Here is an 18,432-nt window from a genome sequence, read left to right on the forward strand (position 1 = left end):
GAGTTAATATTGTTTGACAGGCTTATGTACAGTTATAGCTCAAACTACAAAACAGCATAATTTTGAAAGAACTGCTAACAGAAGTTCTCAGGGGCGGATGCACTAAGTAATCTCTTTAGGTTTGGAGCACTGAAGACAGATAAATTTGCCTGGTCTGTCTCCAAGCACAATAAGTTGTAGGTTGGTATTTAGAAGTATCTAGACGTACATCCTAAGCTGGAAACAGTTAAGTTATTAAAGAGGAATGTAGAGATTTGAAATGTTTCTCTGAGACATGCGTGGCAAGCAGCTAAAGCACTTACAATTAAACTCACCACACTATCTTTTTGAGTAATAGTCTTTTCAGGGCTGCAATCACGTCCTTGTTCCTAAGGCTGTATATCATGGGGTTAAACATCGGAGTCACTATGGTGTAGAAAAGAGAGAGCAGTTTGTCGGTTCCTGCAGAATGACTGGATTTGGGACTTAAGTAGGTGATGGAAGCCGACCCAAAGAACAAAAGCACCACAATGAGATGGGAAGAACACGTGGAGAAGGCTTTAGACCGGCCCCTCGCTGAGGGAAACTTCAGGATGGTGGAAATAATTTTCACATAAGAGCCTAGTATAAGTAGAAAAGGAATCATGGCAAATAATATAATGACTAAATAGACACATATCTCATTAAGTGAAGTGTCCCCACAGGCCAGCTTGATCAACGGGGGGATGTCACAGAAGAAGTGATTGATTTGATTAGAACCGCAAAAAGGCAGGGAGAACACCTGACATGTTTGTCCTATCTGGACTGGAATTCCACCGATCCAGGCACTGGCAGCCAGCTGGAGGCACAACTCGTGGTTCATGACTAGAGGGTAGTGCAGAGGGTTACAAATGGCCACATAGCGGTCATAGGCCATCACTGCCAGCAGGAAACATTCAGTGGCTCCAAGCATAAGGAAGAAGCACATTTGAGTGGCACAGCCCAGCATGGAAATGCTTCTATCCTGAGTCCAAAGGTTCACCAGAATCCTGGGAAGAGTGACAGACACATAACAGATTTCCAAGGAGGAAAAATTTGCCAGGAAAAAATACATGGGTGTCTCTAGTGCAGCGTCAAGCCTGGTTATTATTATTATGAGGCTATTTCCAATTAAGACAATAATGTAAATGATGGAAAACACCCCAAATAGTAACCCTTGCAGGTTTGGAAGGTCGGAAAATCCCAAGAGTACAAATTCTGTTATTGTGGAAGCATTGTCTTCTGTTCTCATGTCTTCACACGTCATCTGTGGGAATAATTGAATCAAAAGTCCAAGTTACCCTGATTTCTTTGGTTCTTTTCTTATACATAAACAGGATGGCATGCCTCCCAATTCTTTCCTGTTCCCTATTAAAACAAATGTATAACTGCCAGGACTCTAAAATTGTGGTGAAGTACATTTTTCATTACTGTTCAATGCATTTGTAAGAAAAAATATCCCCACCACGCTTTATTTCTGCTATGAATTATCAGGTTTCTTTGCCTCTGAAGATAAGTGCCTGTCATTTTGCTGCCCATCTGAACACTCAAAATTGCAAAATCTGAGTTTATGTTCAACTGTGACAAGGATTCCGTTGTTTCACCAGCCATGCTTTCTCCCCACCTCTCAATTCTGTTTTCTATTATTATTAATTCAAAATTTATTTAATTGTACAAGTAAATAATTTGCAAGCCACATAAGTTGGTTTTCATGCTGAATATGGTTCATTTTTTAAAGTAATGGGCTTCTCTAGTATTGCTACGTATCTTTAAGCTTCGACATTCTGCATACTGAGGCTATTTTACTATAAAACGAAATTGATGAGCTAAACACTAAATGTTATGGGGTGTTATTTAATCTTTAAAACTGCATTTCAGTGTAAGATCCATGAAATCACACAGTCATTTTTTTCAGGTTTTGCAAAAGGGAGAAGAGGAAGTCTAAGATGGTCTATGTCCTGAAATACTCAAGAGGTTAAGAGGCAGGTTCATCTAGCATTTATGTTTAAGAGAGCCATCTCAATTACAATGTACACACCATATATAAGAAATATCAACCAAAACTCATCTCTGAGATGTTCTTAAATTACCTAGACCCTCAAGACACATGTGTGTCTATGTTCATGCACATGAGTGTACCTAAGTGTATATCCCATCTCTATTATGCACTATTCTCATTGTCATAACTAGATCATAAATATATTTTCATATTCTCTACATTTTTCTAAGCACTGCATAGTATATTTGTTCTGAAAAATTTGAAAAAAATTACAAATGAGCCAAATTGGTTGTTTCTTTGGAATAGTCTTACCTCCTTACACAGTCATGTAAGCATGGGTTCCTAACCTAAAAGGCATACCTTCCCTGCCTTTTTCCCTCCTGGTATAGATCAAGCATGTCTTCTCTGGGGTGTGTGTGTGTGTGTGTGTGTGTGTGTGTGTGTGTGAATTATACTCTTTTCATTCACTCTTGCAGAAGTAGTAATTTGCTTCATTGTTTTCAGTATGTCCTAGATAACTTCCATATTATGAGTTAACTAATTTGAAAACCCATAGAGACTTACTCACTACAAAGGAAAGATATACCTCTAATCATAGTCAAAGGGTGTTAAATATGGACAGTGCTCACAATTTCAGCTACAAAAATGTAGACAGAAGTGGGGTAGGAACAAGAGTCCACGCAAAACTTGAACATCCTGAAGATTTTCTGTGGCTGAGAAAAGGGAAACTAAATGACAATTTCTTTTACAATCTATAATATTCCAAACTACACACTAAATAAAGATATTTAAACCTTGTCCCACTAATATAAAATTCATCCAATGGAAATTTGATTACAGGAATGTGAAAATGCTATAACTAGGTCCTAAGATGGTCAGAAATTATTAGCTGATTTTTGATGTACAAGGCTACGCAACGAAGGCTGCTTTTTACTACAACAGCATACACACTTTTAACCATGTTTTATTCACTTATTTAATTCAACAGAGTCCAATATTTGGACAATTATTCAAAATGCTTGTTGAATGAATCACTGCATCTTTTAGACTAACATGCCTCATACCGCCACGTTTGGTGAGTAAACCATTGGTCTCAGAAACTGCTGTTCTCTTTATTCTCAGTGTTGGATCTGTTCTTCGTGTAAGCTCTTCTCTCATTCTTTGGTCTTCTCTACATTTGTCTTTGCTGTTCAAGTGGGGTGGTGCGTTTGAAAGGCAAACTGAAACTAAGATGCCAACAAACAATTAACAAGGAGAAGCAACAGCAAAACTTGCAATCAAGAATATAATGTTCTAGGGGTTCTTAGGTGGCTCCCTCATTTAAGTATCCAACTCGATGTTGGCTCAGGTCATGATCTGGGGTTGTAGAATCAAGTCCGCAGGCCCTGTGCTCAGCACAGAATCTGTTGGAGAGTCTTTCCCTCTCCCTGCCCTTTTGTTCTTACCCCCAATGCTCTCTCTAAAAAAATCATTTTTCTTTTTAAAGAATATAGCATTCTACATTTACTGAACTTTTTTTCTTGATCTCATCTTTTTATTTGTAAAATGGAAGTCAATGAATTCTCACTGTATAGCCATTTATAAAGTTAGAAAAGATATAATAATTAGTAACTAATATTTAATAACAATTAAAAACAAATATTCAAAAGCTAACTGAATCATGTGCTTTCCTTCTAAACATAACCTTACCAAAAAAAAAAAAAAAAAAACAACAGCTTCCTTGAATCTTGTAGCATAGTCCTGTTTCTCTGATCTGGAAAACTTTAGATGCTCTATTTATACAACTTGGAAAGAAAACCATTATATTATATAATGCAGGTAAATGTAGTGAATTCTGTTTTTATTATAATATTTTCTGTTTGTTTCTCTGGTCTTCCCAATGAAGCAATCATTTATTTATTTTTTTAATGTGGAGATTGGGATGCCAATGACAACTATCAATGTGATGTATAAAATGCTTATATTCATAGCAAGTTTATAAAATCAAATTGAAGACAAGAAAAAAAAAGTCAGAATTTGGTGACTGCAGTTCAGAAAGCCTTTCCTTTAGATGTGTCTAAAGACAGAAATGAAAACATGCCCATATCTCTTTACCATCTTCAGGCTGATTTATCATGGAAACTAACTCTTCACAAGCAAAGAATATCTTTGATTTTAGTAGGATCAAACCCATTTCTATAAGGTCCATTAACTATCTTGCTCCTTAGTTATATGTAATTAAATTTTCAGGAGACGCGATCTCCAGATTTAATACATGCAAACTACTTAAATGCATGCTTAACTCACAGTTGTTACACTCATTAGCACCAAAGACCATAACAGTGATGGTTATGTTGATGATAATGCAGATGTCAGCAATCTCTGATATATTGGTCCATTACAGTACAAAATACCTGGTACTTTTGCTTATGTTATAATAACAAGTCAGAAAAATTAAAAGGCTTTCTGAATCAGTGTTTTGAAGTCAAACCAGAATAACCATGATGACAAAGGATTACTTTTTAAATTTTCTGTAAATAAGTATTCTTTGCTAATGCCGAAAAAATATAGTTCTTAGTAAACTCAATTTGGTATTAGACAAAAATTCATGCTTACCTGTTTTGAGTGAGGTTAAATTGAGATTAAATATAATGCTTACCTTTATTGATTGAGCATGAGAACTATATTTTTGACAGGAAATTTACTTTTATTTGAAACAGAAGTTAACCACTTTCTAAAATATGTTCCACTGTGTAACACCTAGTGCTCTTTAAGAAGGAAATATTATTTTCCCTTGGGATCAGGTCCTTTCCTGTGTCACTTTCTAATTGAACTAAACCGTTCTGCCTGCTCGAGGAATTTGGTAAATAACCAAAACCGCATTTGGCCATGCCACTCCTTCCCTAAATTCTTTACTCTCTTACTTTTTTTGTGTGATCATTGAGAAATATAAGTGTTGTTAAATCAGAAATTTACAATTACATATGACTTACCATGTAAACTAAGACATTCCAATAAAGATGCAAGTGCGCAGTGTCTTACATTAAAGAGAAGTTTACTTCTCCGTCATTAAGAATTCAGAGGTAAGAAGTCTAGGGCTGTTGGGACAGTTCTGTCACCTTCAGTGTGAGTCTGCCATCTTCATGCCCACGTCAGCCAGGGAGCATCATCATCTCCCAAAGGACAGAAAGGGGGGAGAGCGGTTAAAGGGGAGCACTCACTTACTCCTCGTTAGACCTGCAAACTAGAAGGAACAGTATGCAGAATTTCCAGGCATAGTCCCTTATGTCAAATTTAGTCATAAGACTTTCCCTCCCTGAGCTGGAAGAAAAGCTGAAAAATATTTCTCTAGGTTTTACCGTGCGGCCAGCTAAGACTCTATGACTATCATTAATCCCCTTCAATTTTCCAAACCTAAAATGCCAAGGAGTTCTGGCATCCAGTTCTCCAAGGATATCTTCAGGTCAACTGGGGCTTTTTGCAATGTATAATTATAAAATAAAATAATAATTTTCTGTAACACCCCCTAAAACACACACACATAGACACACATTCACATTCACCAAATACAATGGAGGGAATATTAGTTCTAAATAAGGAAGCAGGAGGTTTATATGTCCGTGAAGATTAATGAACAAAGAGACAGAGGACAGATTTTGGAAACATCATGGACAGTGCTTTGAAAAGCTCTCATTTTCATTTATTCAGCAATTTTTTGTCATTTATTTTATTTTAATTTTAGCTACTAAAATATATGCATAGCATAATCTCATTGTGGTTTTAGTTTGCATCTTAATAATGGCTAATAATGATGAGCATCTTTCACATGATTATTTGACTTTTGAATATCCCCATTAGCAAAATACATATTCAGATTTTTGCACATTTGTTAATTAGGTTGTTGTTATTGAGTTTTGGGGGTTCTTTGTATATTCTATATGCTTTTATGGGGAAGTGTGATGGGCAAGTTTTTCCACCATTTTCTGAACATGTCAATTTCTGAGAAGTCCAATTTACAAACTTTTATTTAATGGATTGTGGGTTTGTTTGTTTTTATAAGATATTTAAGATCTTAATCCCAGGTCACAAAGATTTTCTCTTATGTTTCCTTCTGATTATTGTATAGTTTAACATTCTATGTTTATTTTATTTTTTAGATTTTATTTATTTGAGAGAGAAAGAGAAAGAGAGATAGCAACAGAGAGAACACGAGCAAGGGGAAGAAGGAGAAACAGGCTTCCCACTGAGCAGGGAGCCCAGCGCAAGGCTAGATCCCAAGACCCTGGGATCATGACTTGATCTGAAGGCAGATGCATAACCAACTGTAGGCAGAGCCACCCAGGCACCCCAGCATTCTGTGTTTAAATCTGTGATCCATCTTGAATTAATTATGGTAGAAGGCATGAATTTGAGGTTTAGGTATTTTAGATGGATGCTCAATTTTTCTAGTTCGTTTGTTAAAACAACTCTTTTTTCCACTAAAAGCTGTTTTGCATTTTTATCAAAAATCAATTGCCCAGACTTCCATACACTAACTCAAATATGCAAAAATCAAAAGGGTGCATTAGTTACATATGATTACATAGATAATTATATAATACATATAATTACATGGATAATTGTAAAACAATAAAAAATTATATTTTTTCCCTATTTTTCCTTTTAAACATTTAGGAACAATATTTAAAACAACAGTTTAAAAACAATGATTAAAAACCATATTTTTTGGCGCACATCTGACATCCTAAAAAAGAAACATTATTACAAAGGATGGCATGAATTGTCAGGGACTTGGAAGGAATATGATTGAAAATTGATGAGAAGGAGATCTGAGGATGAGGTATATGAATGGACTTCTCTGAACATGCGAAAAAAAAATAGAGTGAAGATCTATGTGTTACACTGAATGCTTACCAATGAGTGGTTTTAGCCAGAGAAGAATTTTAATAATCAAGTGGACAGGGTAAACCTTTTTGTGGTTACTATTCAGCCTCTTTGCCAACTACACCAGTCATTGCACAATGGGTTCATGAACAGAGTGGACTTGGGGGATGGACAGGGTTATACATGTGCTCGGCAACATGGATTTCCACTCACCAAGCCTGATCTGATTAGAGCCCCTTCTTTGTGTCCAAATGCCAGTAGCAGAGAGTAGCACTGATACTCACAAACCCATGGACACACACACACACACAGAGATTTATTTCAGGAAATTGGCTATGAGATTGTTGGGGCTGGAAACTCTAAAATGTATAGGGTAAGCTAGCCTCTTACAATCTCAGAAGGAAGCTGTCTTGAGGAAGAATTTCTTCTTTCTCAGGGAAACCTCAGTCTTGCTTTTAAGGACGTGCAACTGATGGGATGAGGCTCATGTATTAAGCATGATCTTCTTAAAATCAGGTTTAAAAAAATATTTATTTATTTATTTGTTTGAGAGAGAGAGAGAGAAAGCTCAACAGTGGGGAGGGTCAGAGGGAGAAGCAGACTCCTCACTGAGCAGGGACCCCAATGCGGAACGCAACCATGGGACTCCAGGATCATGACCTGAGCTGAAGGGAGATGTTAACCAACTGAACTACCCAGGCATCCAAAATCAATTTACTTTAGATGTTAACCACATGTATAAAGCACCCTCAGAACAATGCCTAGATTATTGTTTGACCGAATACCTAGGCTTTATAGACTAGACATGTTGACATAAAGAACTCTCTCTGACAGCCTATCCCTGGCCAACTTGGCAACCACAAAAATTTCTTTAAGTCAGACTTAATCGCCAAATAAAGGCAAATAAAGACATAATTCTACCTAACCTGATATAAGTAGTCTGCCTACAACCCCAAACATGCTTACTCTTTTGCCAGAAAAGAAAAAGATGCAAAGTCGTTTGGCGATGTTAACTGTGGTTCTTGATATTTTGATATATTCATAACAAAATAAGGAAAGAAGAGACTCATAATAATTATAGTTCTTATTTCTGAAAATAATCATGGGTCATCATTACTATTTATAACTATCTTCTTTTGATCCAAAGCTTTATTCTGAATGGTCTGGGCTGTAAGTAGCTCTGCTTCAATTTGCTTATTGCAGTTTTCCACTGAATTTAATAATTTCCTTTGAAGTTAATAACAAGGTAGATCTTCTATATATCTAACAAATATGCATATATACATATATGTAAATGTATATATTATATATAACATATATAATATGATGTAAACAGAGTGTATACATTATTGTCTAGAGTAAGGAAGACAATATAGTTGTGGTACAGGGGTAGACATGAGATTGATGGAATTTAAGACAGTTTAAAAATTATCCCACACAAATACAACCAACGGGTTTTTTGGCAATGCTTAAAACCATTCAATTGAAAAATATATTGTTTCATAAAATGGTGTTGAAAAATTATACATGCAAAACCAAACACATATGCATGCACACACAGAGGAATTGAAACTCTACATAAATGTCAATCCTTATACAGAAATTAACACAAAATTGATACAGTGAGAGATGGAAGTGGTGGTGATACTAGTGAAATGAGGTTGTCTGTATTTTGATTGTTTCAGTGTTAAATATATTTTTCTCTCCACCTTCTATATGTTTGAAATTTTACATGATTTAAAAGAAAACGAAAGAGTCACACTTGGGATCTTTCATCCTTAAGAAACATAAATTCTTTGTCTATTTGAACATTTAACATGCTTCTTTTATAATTCACAGTTCCCTGGGGTGTCTGGGTGGCTCAGTGGTTAAGCATTTACCTCCGGCTCAGGTCCTGATCCTAGGAGGCTCAGGTCATGATCCCAGGATCCTGGGATAGAGTCCTGCATGGGCTCTGAGCTTGCTTCTGCCTCTCCCACTCTCCCTGCTTGTGTTCCCTCTTGCTCTGTCTCTTTGCCAAATAAATAAATAAAATCTTTTTAAAAAAAAATAATAATAATTCACAATTCCCTGAAATCCTGGTTGTAATTTTTTTTCACAAATACTTTTGACTTTATAAATTCTTCCACTTATGATCTATCTTTAATTTCTCCACATGAGTACTTTATGTATAAATAACAAATTAGGGACAGTTATAAAGGTTAGGAGAGCACCTATAAATGTAAAGATCAAGAGAACACCTGTGAATCCATGGTCAAATAAAGATATTTATTAAAAACTCCAAAGAATACCTAACTAGTTAAAAACATTTATTTACTAGAGATAGTTTTAAAAAAAAGTATGAACTGTAGAATAAGACATCTCTGAGAAGAAATGCTACTGACAGAGATATATTTGGTTATTTCCCAAAATGTTTGAATGGCGAATATAATGAGTTAAATCAATTAAATGGTGATTTGGGAGAGGACACATTCCCACAAGGCAGAAAGATATTTTTTAAAGAGCACTATTTGCTTTGAAAGAAAAGTATTGGTTAGGTATTTGCAACTCCTAATATTCAAATAGTTTAAAATTTAATTTCAATAGAATGGCATTTAATGTTCTAGAATCACATTTTCAAGAGAACAACATTTAAAACAGTCTGTATCAAAGAAAGAAATAATTTCATTTGAGTTCATAAAGGTAAGTATAAACTTTTTCATCAAAGGCCTTATTTGCATTTTAGTTTGGTTTTCTGAGCTATTGTATCTTCAGTATCAAAAATCAGAATGTCTAAATATTTATAGAATATTAAGGGAATAATCAAATGAAGTTAAGTTAAAACTGTATTTCATGCCACATCTATACTTTTTCTTTCTTTTTTTCCTTTGAGGAGATCAGAGAGACAAATGATAAAAGCACTTAAAATGTCCCACTTTGAAAGGTAGCATTATTCATAATGTAACAAAACTGATTTAATAATTGGGGCAGTTTTAAAGAAAATTATTGTAATACAGTAATTCTTAGTAAGAATTCTAATATAGCAAAACTTAGTAAGGTGGTAGCTGGGTATTTTAAATATAAGTCTGTACCCTGCCATCAATGAAATAAATTATTATTTCTAAGGAAACACTGTCATGAAATCTGAAACTTTAGGTCATTAAAAAATTATTGAGGGGTGCGTGGGTGGCTCAGTCAGTTAAGCATCTGCCATTGGCTCAGGTCATGATCCCGGAGTCCTGGGATTGAGTGGGGAGTCTGCTTCTCCCTTTCCCTCTGAATCCCACCCCACTCGTGCTCTCTCTCTTTCTCAAAGAAATAAATAAAATCTTTAAAAATAGATTGATATCAGCTTTATTCTGATTAAAAAAAAAAAAAAAACTACAGACCAGAACTGCAAATGTAACTGCCTGTCTTTGTCCTTATCCAAGGGGATTTAGAGTTCTGAGGTCAATAGCTAGATAAAACAGAAATTTTCCTGTGTCCCTGAGAAAAAAAAGTCTGATTGCAATGAAATTGCGTCTATTAAATGCACAAAAGAATCAAGCCTCTGTTTACCTTCCAGCTTGAAGGGCTTTTGAGAAAGACTGAACGTAGTGTTAATTTCGGAGTAGAACATGACCTTCTCGGTCTCTAGGCGTAATGAAGGAACACATGCATGCAATCAGACAATGCTTGTAGTACAATCTCCTCTCCAATTCTAGGTATGGATTTAGTGGACTAAAAACATTGGAAACCATATTTTACTAATCATTAAGGTAAATATTAGTTATGAAAATGCTTAGAAGATGGGGCGCCTGGGTGGCTCAGTGGGTTAAGCTGCTGCCTTCAGCTCAGGTCATGATCCCAGAGTTCTGGGATCGAGTCCCACATCGGACTCTCTGCTCAGCAGGGAGCCTGCTTCCTCCTCTCTCTCTCTGCCTGCCTCTTTGCCTACATGTAATCTCTCTCTGTCAAATAAATGAATAAAATCTTAAAAAAAAAAAAATATGTGCTTTAAAAAAAAAAAAAAAAAAAAAAGAAAGAAAATGCTTAGAAGAAACCTCCAGTTGGGACTTTTCCATCCCCTGCTTCCTCCTTCCTTCCTTCCCCTCTGCCTTCTTTTCTCCCTTCCTTCCTGTTGCTTGAACTTCTTCTGGTTCCTGATTCACTTACTCCTTAAGAGTCATTTGAGAAAATAAAAGGTGTACCGCTTCATGGAAGATATGGGTAAAACCATCTTTGAATTGCAAAACATTATAATTTCACTGGAAAATTTTGGAGATTAGACAAAATCATGAAAGGTATAAAATCCGTCATATTTAAATATGAAATCATGTCAGTAAAAACTGCCAAACAGAATCTGAAATATATAGTGGAATTAGAATAGGGTTTACATTCTGGGACTGCTGGATATCTGCACTGATTCTTTCTAACTCAGTTGTCTTCAATTTACTTCAATTTAATTTCAATTAAAAACTTGAAGATTCTGGTGTCTGGGTAGCTCAATGTGTTAAAGCCTTTGCCTTTGGTGCAGGTCATGATCTCAGGGCCCTGGGATCGAGCCCCCCATCGGGGCTCTCTGCTCAGCAGGGAACCGGCTTCCTCCCTCTCTCTCTGCCTGCCTCTCTGCCTACTTGTGATCTCTGTCAAATAAATAAATAAAATATTTTAAAAAACTGAAGATTCATTTATAAACCCTGCACTATATCTGATCAATATATGATATCTTTCAATATTTTAGTATATCTGCTTATGAGTGGCATTATGGAATAAGCTGAAAATTAACAAATTCATAGAAAAAATGCTACCTAATATTATATTAAGGGAAGCTTTTATGATATTATAATATTTAGGGAGGGAATTAGAAACTGTGTAGACACGGATGATTCTGATTCCTACATTTCAACAGTCTTTATTGTATAACTCCATGTTTATAATGTATGTGAAATTAAAAAAATATATTCATCTTTACTTCTTATTCAAAATTTGCATCAAACCCCATTTGAGCCAATTAGTGACTTCATAAGTTGTAGCTTATTTGTTTCCAAACAAATAACACTTTTTCCAAAGTGTTAACTGGTTAGAATACTAGAGAAGGCTAAAGACAGGACTACTGTGTGACGGGGGAGAGAGAGATGAATACAAACACAGTATGTGAATAGCATATCCCACACCCACCACCGGTGGAGTGTCTAGTGCTTGCCAGTTAGTAATGGGAGTTTTTATCCATTTATGAATGAAACACATGTTGAGTGGTTTATGTACATTAAGTACCCAGGAAGGATATTTTATGGTCTCCTGGTTTTACATGTTGTAATAAAAGTAATTTGGACTTTTACTTGCACCCAAGCCTGAATTCAAACCTCAATAATGCCATTTATTTGCTGTGATCTTGGTTGGTTCATAGAATATTTAAAGTTGAAGTTACCTTACAAGTGAAATGGTGATAGAATTACCTCCCAGCACGATTGTGAGGATCGAGTAAGACAGTGCCTGTGAATGCACCTACCACAGCATTGAATCCCTGCTCCCGGAGTTACCTGCTTACATGCAGTCCCCAGATACTGGAATACGTGCACAGCCTTTGCACAGTACCATAGGAATGATACCATCATTCCAGAACTTTCCATTATTTGAGTACTAGGTGAATTAAACTCTTACAGAATTCAACAAGGTTCTCTTGGTACAATAGAGCTTGGGAAGGAGTTGGATTGTCTAGGAGAACCTGCTAAAGGAACTGGGACCTCTGCATAACTTATAGAATACTTTATGAAATAAGATGGAAATAGGCAAAATGAACATAGGATCAGAGTAGGAAGGGCAAGCTTCTGCTTGGACACTTTAAAAAAGAAAACCCTTTCAGATTTTTCTCCCTTTGACTTAAGTCTTGAATGAAAAACATGACCATTCACCTCAGGAATTAACATTTAAATGCAGTATTTGCAATTTGGTAAATATCTCTTTACCTATTAAGAGCCACTTTTGAATGATTTCTTCCAGTTGAAATAAACTGGCTATAATAACTATTATAAAACAAACAAACAAAAAAAATCACAGAGATCACCCAGGAAATTACTTTCTTCAGCTCATTTCTTAAAATTTAATGATATATGTCACAAAAATATTTGAGACAGCTTAAATCCAAATGTGAATAAATAGAAATATTTTAAAAGAAATAACGAGAGAGAGGAATTGATGGAAAAGGTCATTCTAAGCAAAATTGTCTAATGGCTTGCTATAAATATTATTTTTATTAATGTGATTCCAATTAGACTTTGATATTGCTATCATCAAAGCTGATAGCAAAATACAGCATTACTCATTATCAATACAAGAAAATACACCATTTTTCAGCAGACCTAATCCCTGACAAGAATGTTTTCTGGTGGATAATAGTGAAAGAATGAACATTTTTTTTAAATCACGGTTTAACATCAAATGCAAATGTTTCCCTAGGAATCATTGCTAGGGACTTGTCCATTTTTAAAGTGCAGTGCTCTTATTTTATAGTTAAGCAAGCTACAACTAGGGCAGATAAAGTGACTTCACATCTCGAATTCTTTATTTTCACAGATGATACCCGGAGACCAGACGGGAGAAGGAAATTTATCTTCAGTCGTGGAGTTTGTCCTTCTAGGGTTTTCTGACCTTCCAAACTTCCAGGGACTTCTATTTGGAATTTTCTTTCTCATCTACATATTCATCTTAACAGGAAATGGTCTTATCATACTAATTACGAGGGTGGACTCTGTTCTTCAAACACCCATGTATTTCTTTCTTGCAAATTTTTCCTCCTTGGAAATCTGTTATGTGTCTGTCACTCTCCCCAGGATTCTGGTCAATCTTTGGACTCAGGATAGAAGCATTTCCATGCTGGGCTGTGCCACTCAAATGTGCTTCTTCCTTATGCTCGGAGCCACTGAATGTTTCCTGCTGGCAGTGATGGCCTATGACCGCTATGTGGCCATTTGTAACCCTCTGCACTACCCTCTAGTCATGAACCACGAGTTGTGCCTCCAGCTGGCTGCCGGTGCCTGGATCGGTGGAATTCCAGTCCAGATAGGACAAACGTGTCAGGTGTTCTCCCTGCCTTTTTGCGGTTCTAATCAAATCAAACACTTCTTCTGTGACATCCCCCCGTTGATCAAGCTGGCCTGTGGGGACACCTCACTTAATGAAATGTGTGTCTATGTAGTTGCTATATTATTTGCCATGATTCCTTTTCTACTTATACTAGGCTCTTATGTGAAAATTATTTCCACCATCCTGAAGTTTCCCTCAGCCAGGGGCCGGTCTAAAGCTTTCTCCACGTGTTCTTCCCATCTCATTGTGGTGCTTTTGTTCTTTGGGTCGGCTTCCATCACCTACTTAAGGCCCAAATCCAGCCATTCTGCAGGAACTGACAAACTGCTCTCTCTTTTCTACACCATAGTGACTCCGATGTTTAACCCCATGATATACAGCCTCAGGAACAAGGACGTGATTGCAGCCCTGAAAAGACTATTACTCAAGAAAAGAGTGTGAGCATCTTACAGATCACTTTTTTAATAAATTTTTCTCATGGTTATCACAGAAATATAATTTAATGTCTCTCTATTCATGTTTATGATGGCAATGTTCAGAATTACTATGTAATCCTTTGCAGTTATGTATTTGAGAGTTCTGGCCTGAAGTCACTTGTGGCTTCTTCTTTAACAAGACAATTAATCAATTCTCAAATATTCTATTCTTTAAGACAATTTTTTTCCACAGCATATTATAATTTACCTACCTTTAAAATTTTTAGATAATTTCAACTGTTAGAATTGTTTTTAAAGAAGTGTGGAAGAAATAGGGCCGACCTTTCCTATTTGTCAAATATTTACAAATATCAGGCTGTAATTCCCACCTGTATCTATGACCCATTCATTTCTTTGTGATAGGTTTACACTAGATGTGTGCTGAGGAAGTGAACACAAGACAAATTATTTATTTTTTTTTAATTTCTTTTTTTTTAATTATTTATTTATTTATTTATTTATTTATTTCCAGCATAACAGTATTCATTATTTTTGCACCACACCCCGTGCTCCATGCAATCCGTGCCCTCTATAATACCCACCACCTGGTACCCCAACCTCCCACCCCCCGTCCCTTCAAAACCCTCAGATTGTTTTTCAGAGTCCATAGTCTCTCATGGTTCACCTCCCCTTCCAATTTCCCCCAACTCCCTTCTCCACTCTAAGTCCCCATGTCCTCCATGCTATTTGTTATGCTCCACAAATAAGTGAAACCGTATGATAATTGACTCTCTCTGCTTGACTTATTTCACTCAGCATAATCTCTTCCAGTCCCGTCCATGTTGCTACAAAAATTGGGTACACAAGATAAATTATATATCATATTTTAAATTGTAAACAGAAATTAAAAGCAAAATGAAAATCTTTAATTATATACACTTTCTCAGTATTAGTTAAGAAAATGTTTCCATGTGTATCCAGAGAAAGTCAAACATCTGACTTGGCCCTATCACTTCGTTTTAAATATTTTTCATGGTGGGTTGGGGAACAGAGTAACTGTGTGATGGGCATTAAGGAGAATACTTGATGAAAAGAGCACTGGGTGTTTCATGCAACTGATGAATCGCTAAACTCTACCTCTGAAACTAGTAATGCACTATACGTTAATTAATTGACCAAAATAAAATAAAATAAAATAATTTCATCATTGTGCTTTATACCTGTTTCTGAAATGTATTTTTAACTTCTCAGAATTCTTTGCCACCGCTTATTTGAATTATCAAAGTTGCAGTGAAAAATAAATCTACGACTTTTTTTTAATAGTGAGCCACCCAGGCACCCCAGTTTATGACTTTTTTCACACTTAATTTAAAGAACCCATTTGAAACTGTAAAGGGGAGAAAACAAGAAGCAAAGTTTCATACACAATTACTTAATATCACAAATAGTAATATGTACATATCTAAGATGCCCAACATGTCTTCCTACAAGTTATAATTAAATTAGTGTAACAGTGGCTAATCTTTCCCATTTTATCCTTGTCTCATTTCTATAAAATAAAGCTCTTTTACTGGAAAGTGCAGGTAAAATCAAGATCTAATCAATCATAAATATCTTAAGGGTAAGAAGATTTAGGGCATTTATTAACATGTACTTAACACCCACTTCTCTGTTTTGAATGTGCAACTCAGAGGATACTCAGTCTTTATTTCTAAACATTCTTGTTAATACTTGACTGTTTCATTTACCCAACAATTATGCCACTTTATAAGTTTTGTTATCCTTGTAGATATTTGTCCCTTCAGATTAGGTCCTTTTTATAAGGATTTGCATCTTAATTACAACATTTGATACAAAAGTTTGAATCTTCATTTTTAGAGACTTGCATTTTAAACTTCCACAGTTAACATGATGCTCTATGTCATCTTTTTTTAAAAGTATGTATAAGTATAAATACCTTAACCTACTTCATGTATTTTCTTGCATGTATCAGGAATTAAACATATTCTCCATTGTAATAAAGATGAGGGTGTTGAAGATAATTACAATATTTATGAGAATGCTATTTTGTTTTCTTCTTTGATAATCACATGCTATGGTATAATGAAAACATTAGTACAGGAATCAAGATTTTTATTTCTAATTTACCTTAAATATGCATCCTTGAGAGACTCTGTTGTTATTTGTATCAACTACTCTGTCTATAAAATGGAAATAATGTTTCATATCACAATCCCACTGTAATATTATGAACACATAATCATGATCTTGGATCCAAAAAATCTTGTTGAAAATTCAAGAATTTGGGGGCACCTGGGTGGCTCAGTGGGTTAAAGCCTCTGCCTTCAGCTCAGGTCATGATCCCAGAGTCCTGGGATCAAGCCCCGCATCCGGCTCTCTGCTCAACAGAGAGCCTGCTTCCCTTCTCTCTCTGCCTGCCTCTCTGCCTACTTGTGATCTCTGTCTGTCAAATAAATAAATAAAATCTTAAAAAAAAAAAGAAAATTCAAGAATTTTGGAGAAGGAGGCATTTGACAAAATCTAGTTTTCTAGTGAATGAAGGCTGCACATATTTTTTTAATAGAGAGTGAGAGTGTAAGAGGGGAGGGGCAGAAAGAAAAAGAGAGAGAATTTTTTTTCTTTTTAAAGATTTTATTTATTATTAGAGTGCATGCATGAGAGAGAGTGAGTGAGAGAGAGTGAGGAAGCATGAGTTGGGAGGGGAGGCAGAAGGAGAGGGAGAAGCAGACTCCCCACTGAGCTAGGAGCCAGTTGCAGGCTCCATCCCAGGAACCTGATGTGATGACCTGAGCCAAGGGCAGATGCTTAACCAACTGAGCCAGCCAGGCACCCCAAGAGAGAAAATCTTAAGCAGACTCCAAGCTCAGCACAGAGCCTGACCTGGGGCTTGATCTCAGGACCTGAGATCATGAGCTGAGCTGAACTCAAGGGTCCGACAGTCTACCGACTGAAACACCCAGATGCCCCTGCACTATTTTTTTTTTTTTTAAGGCTGCACATTTAAACATGGAAATTATTTTAACTGCCACTATGTTAATACAAATCCTTCTATAATAGCCTTCAAATTTCCCTGCCTTTTTAAACCTTTGGGCAGAATCTATTTTGCTTTGGCTTCTCAAATCATACACCAGAAAATATTTGGGCTCCTGGGCCTATCACAGTTTCCAGACATGGAATATCACTTAACTTTCTATCAACTCTCCATATCACATTATTTTCTTCTACGCCATATCTCTTCTTGCTTCTAGTCAACTGATTTTCAGAGTATAAGCCTCTAGAAATGTTTTCTTTTTTTTTTTTTTAAGATTTTATTTATTTATTTGACAGAGCGAAATCATAAGTAGGCAGAGAGGCAGGCAGAGAGAGAGAGGAGGAAGCAGGCTCCCTGCCAGGCAGAGAGCCCGATGTGGGACTCAATCTCAGAACCCTGAGATCATGACCTGAGCCGAAGGCAGAGGCTTAACCCACTGAGCCACCCAGGCACCCTAGAAATGTTTTCTAATTAATTACTTTCATTTTTTCTAATGAATTTTTCCCATTGTCATCTATTATCTTCCTCATCATAGTGAAAGAAAGCAGATTGTCAAATTAGTCACCTGATTTTACTTGTGATTCTAAATGTGATCCCACTTGAAAAACAAAAGAACAAAGCTTTCCTGAAGTCTCTTTTCCTTTTATTTTGATTTAGGATATGGAACAGTTTCCTAATGTTTACATATGCTTTCAGTACAGAAATCAAATGTATGGAGAAGCCTATTGATTTATTAATGGACTCTAGGACTCTCTGTTTTAGAAATATTTTGATTGCCATAGAATAATGACCCTCAAAGAAACATCACACACACACTCACACACACACACACACACACACACACACACACATATACCCACATACACACACACACACAAATTCACACAGGCATGAGTAGTTGTGTAAATAAATGTCTGTCATAAAGAAGAAAAGTCAACTTCTTAGAATTGTGAATGAATTAACACAATTTAAAAATAAATAAAAGTTTATCTTGACAAGAAAGGTATTTGTAATTTACAAAGCACATCTATTTGCTGCACATTATTATATTTAAAAACTAG

The 18,432-nt window shown here is 35.9% G+C and overlaps 2 protein-coding genes across 2 annotated transcripts; one reads left to right on the forward strand and one right to left on the reverse strand.

Moving 5' to 3' along the window:
* Window positions 1-310: 310 nt before the first annotated feature.
* On the reverse strand, window positions 311-12,355 carry LOC116599922 (olfactory receptor 10AG1-like). The gene is made up of 2 exons (XM_032359858.1): window positions 12,277-12,355; window positions 311-1,264 (listed from the first exon to the last, which is right to left on the reverse strand). The coding sequence occupies exon 2, from the start codon at window positions 1,262-1,264 to the stop codon at window positions 311-313; it is 954 nt and encodes a 317-aa protein (XP_032215749.1). The 5' UTR covers window positions 12,277-12,355.
* A 1,038-nt stretch (window positions 12,356-13,393) lies between these two features.
* LOC116599923 (olfactory receptor 10AG1-like) lies at window positions 13,394-14,344 on the forward strand. The gene has a single exon (XM_032359859.1). The coding sequence runs from the start codon at window positions 13,394-13,396 to the stop codon at window positions 14,342-14,344; it is 951 nt and encodes a 316-aa protein (XP_032215750.1).
* Window positions 14,345-18,432: the final 4,088 nt, after the last annotated feature.

Source organism: Mustela erminea, chromosome 9 (genome assembly GCF_009829155.1).
Source record: "Mustela erminea isolate mMusErm1 chromosome 9, mMusErm1.Pri, whole genome shotgun sequence".
Taxonomy (NCBI): Eukaryota; Metazoa; Chordata; class Mammalia; order Carnivora; family Mustelidae; genus Mustela; species Mustela erminea.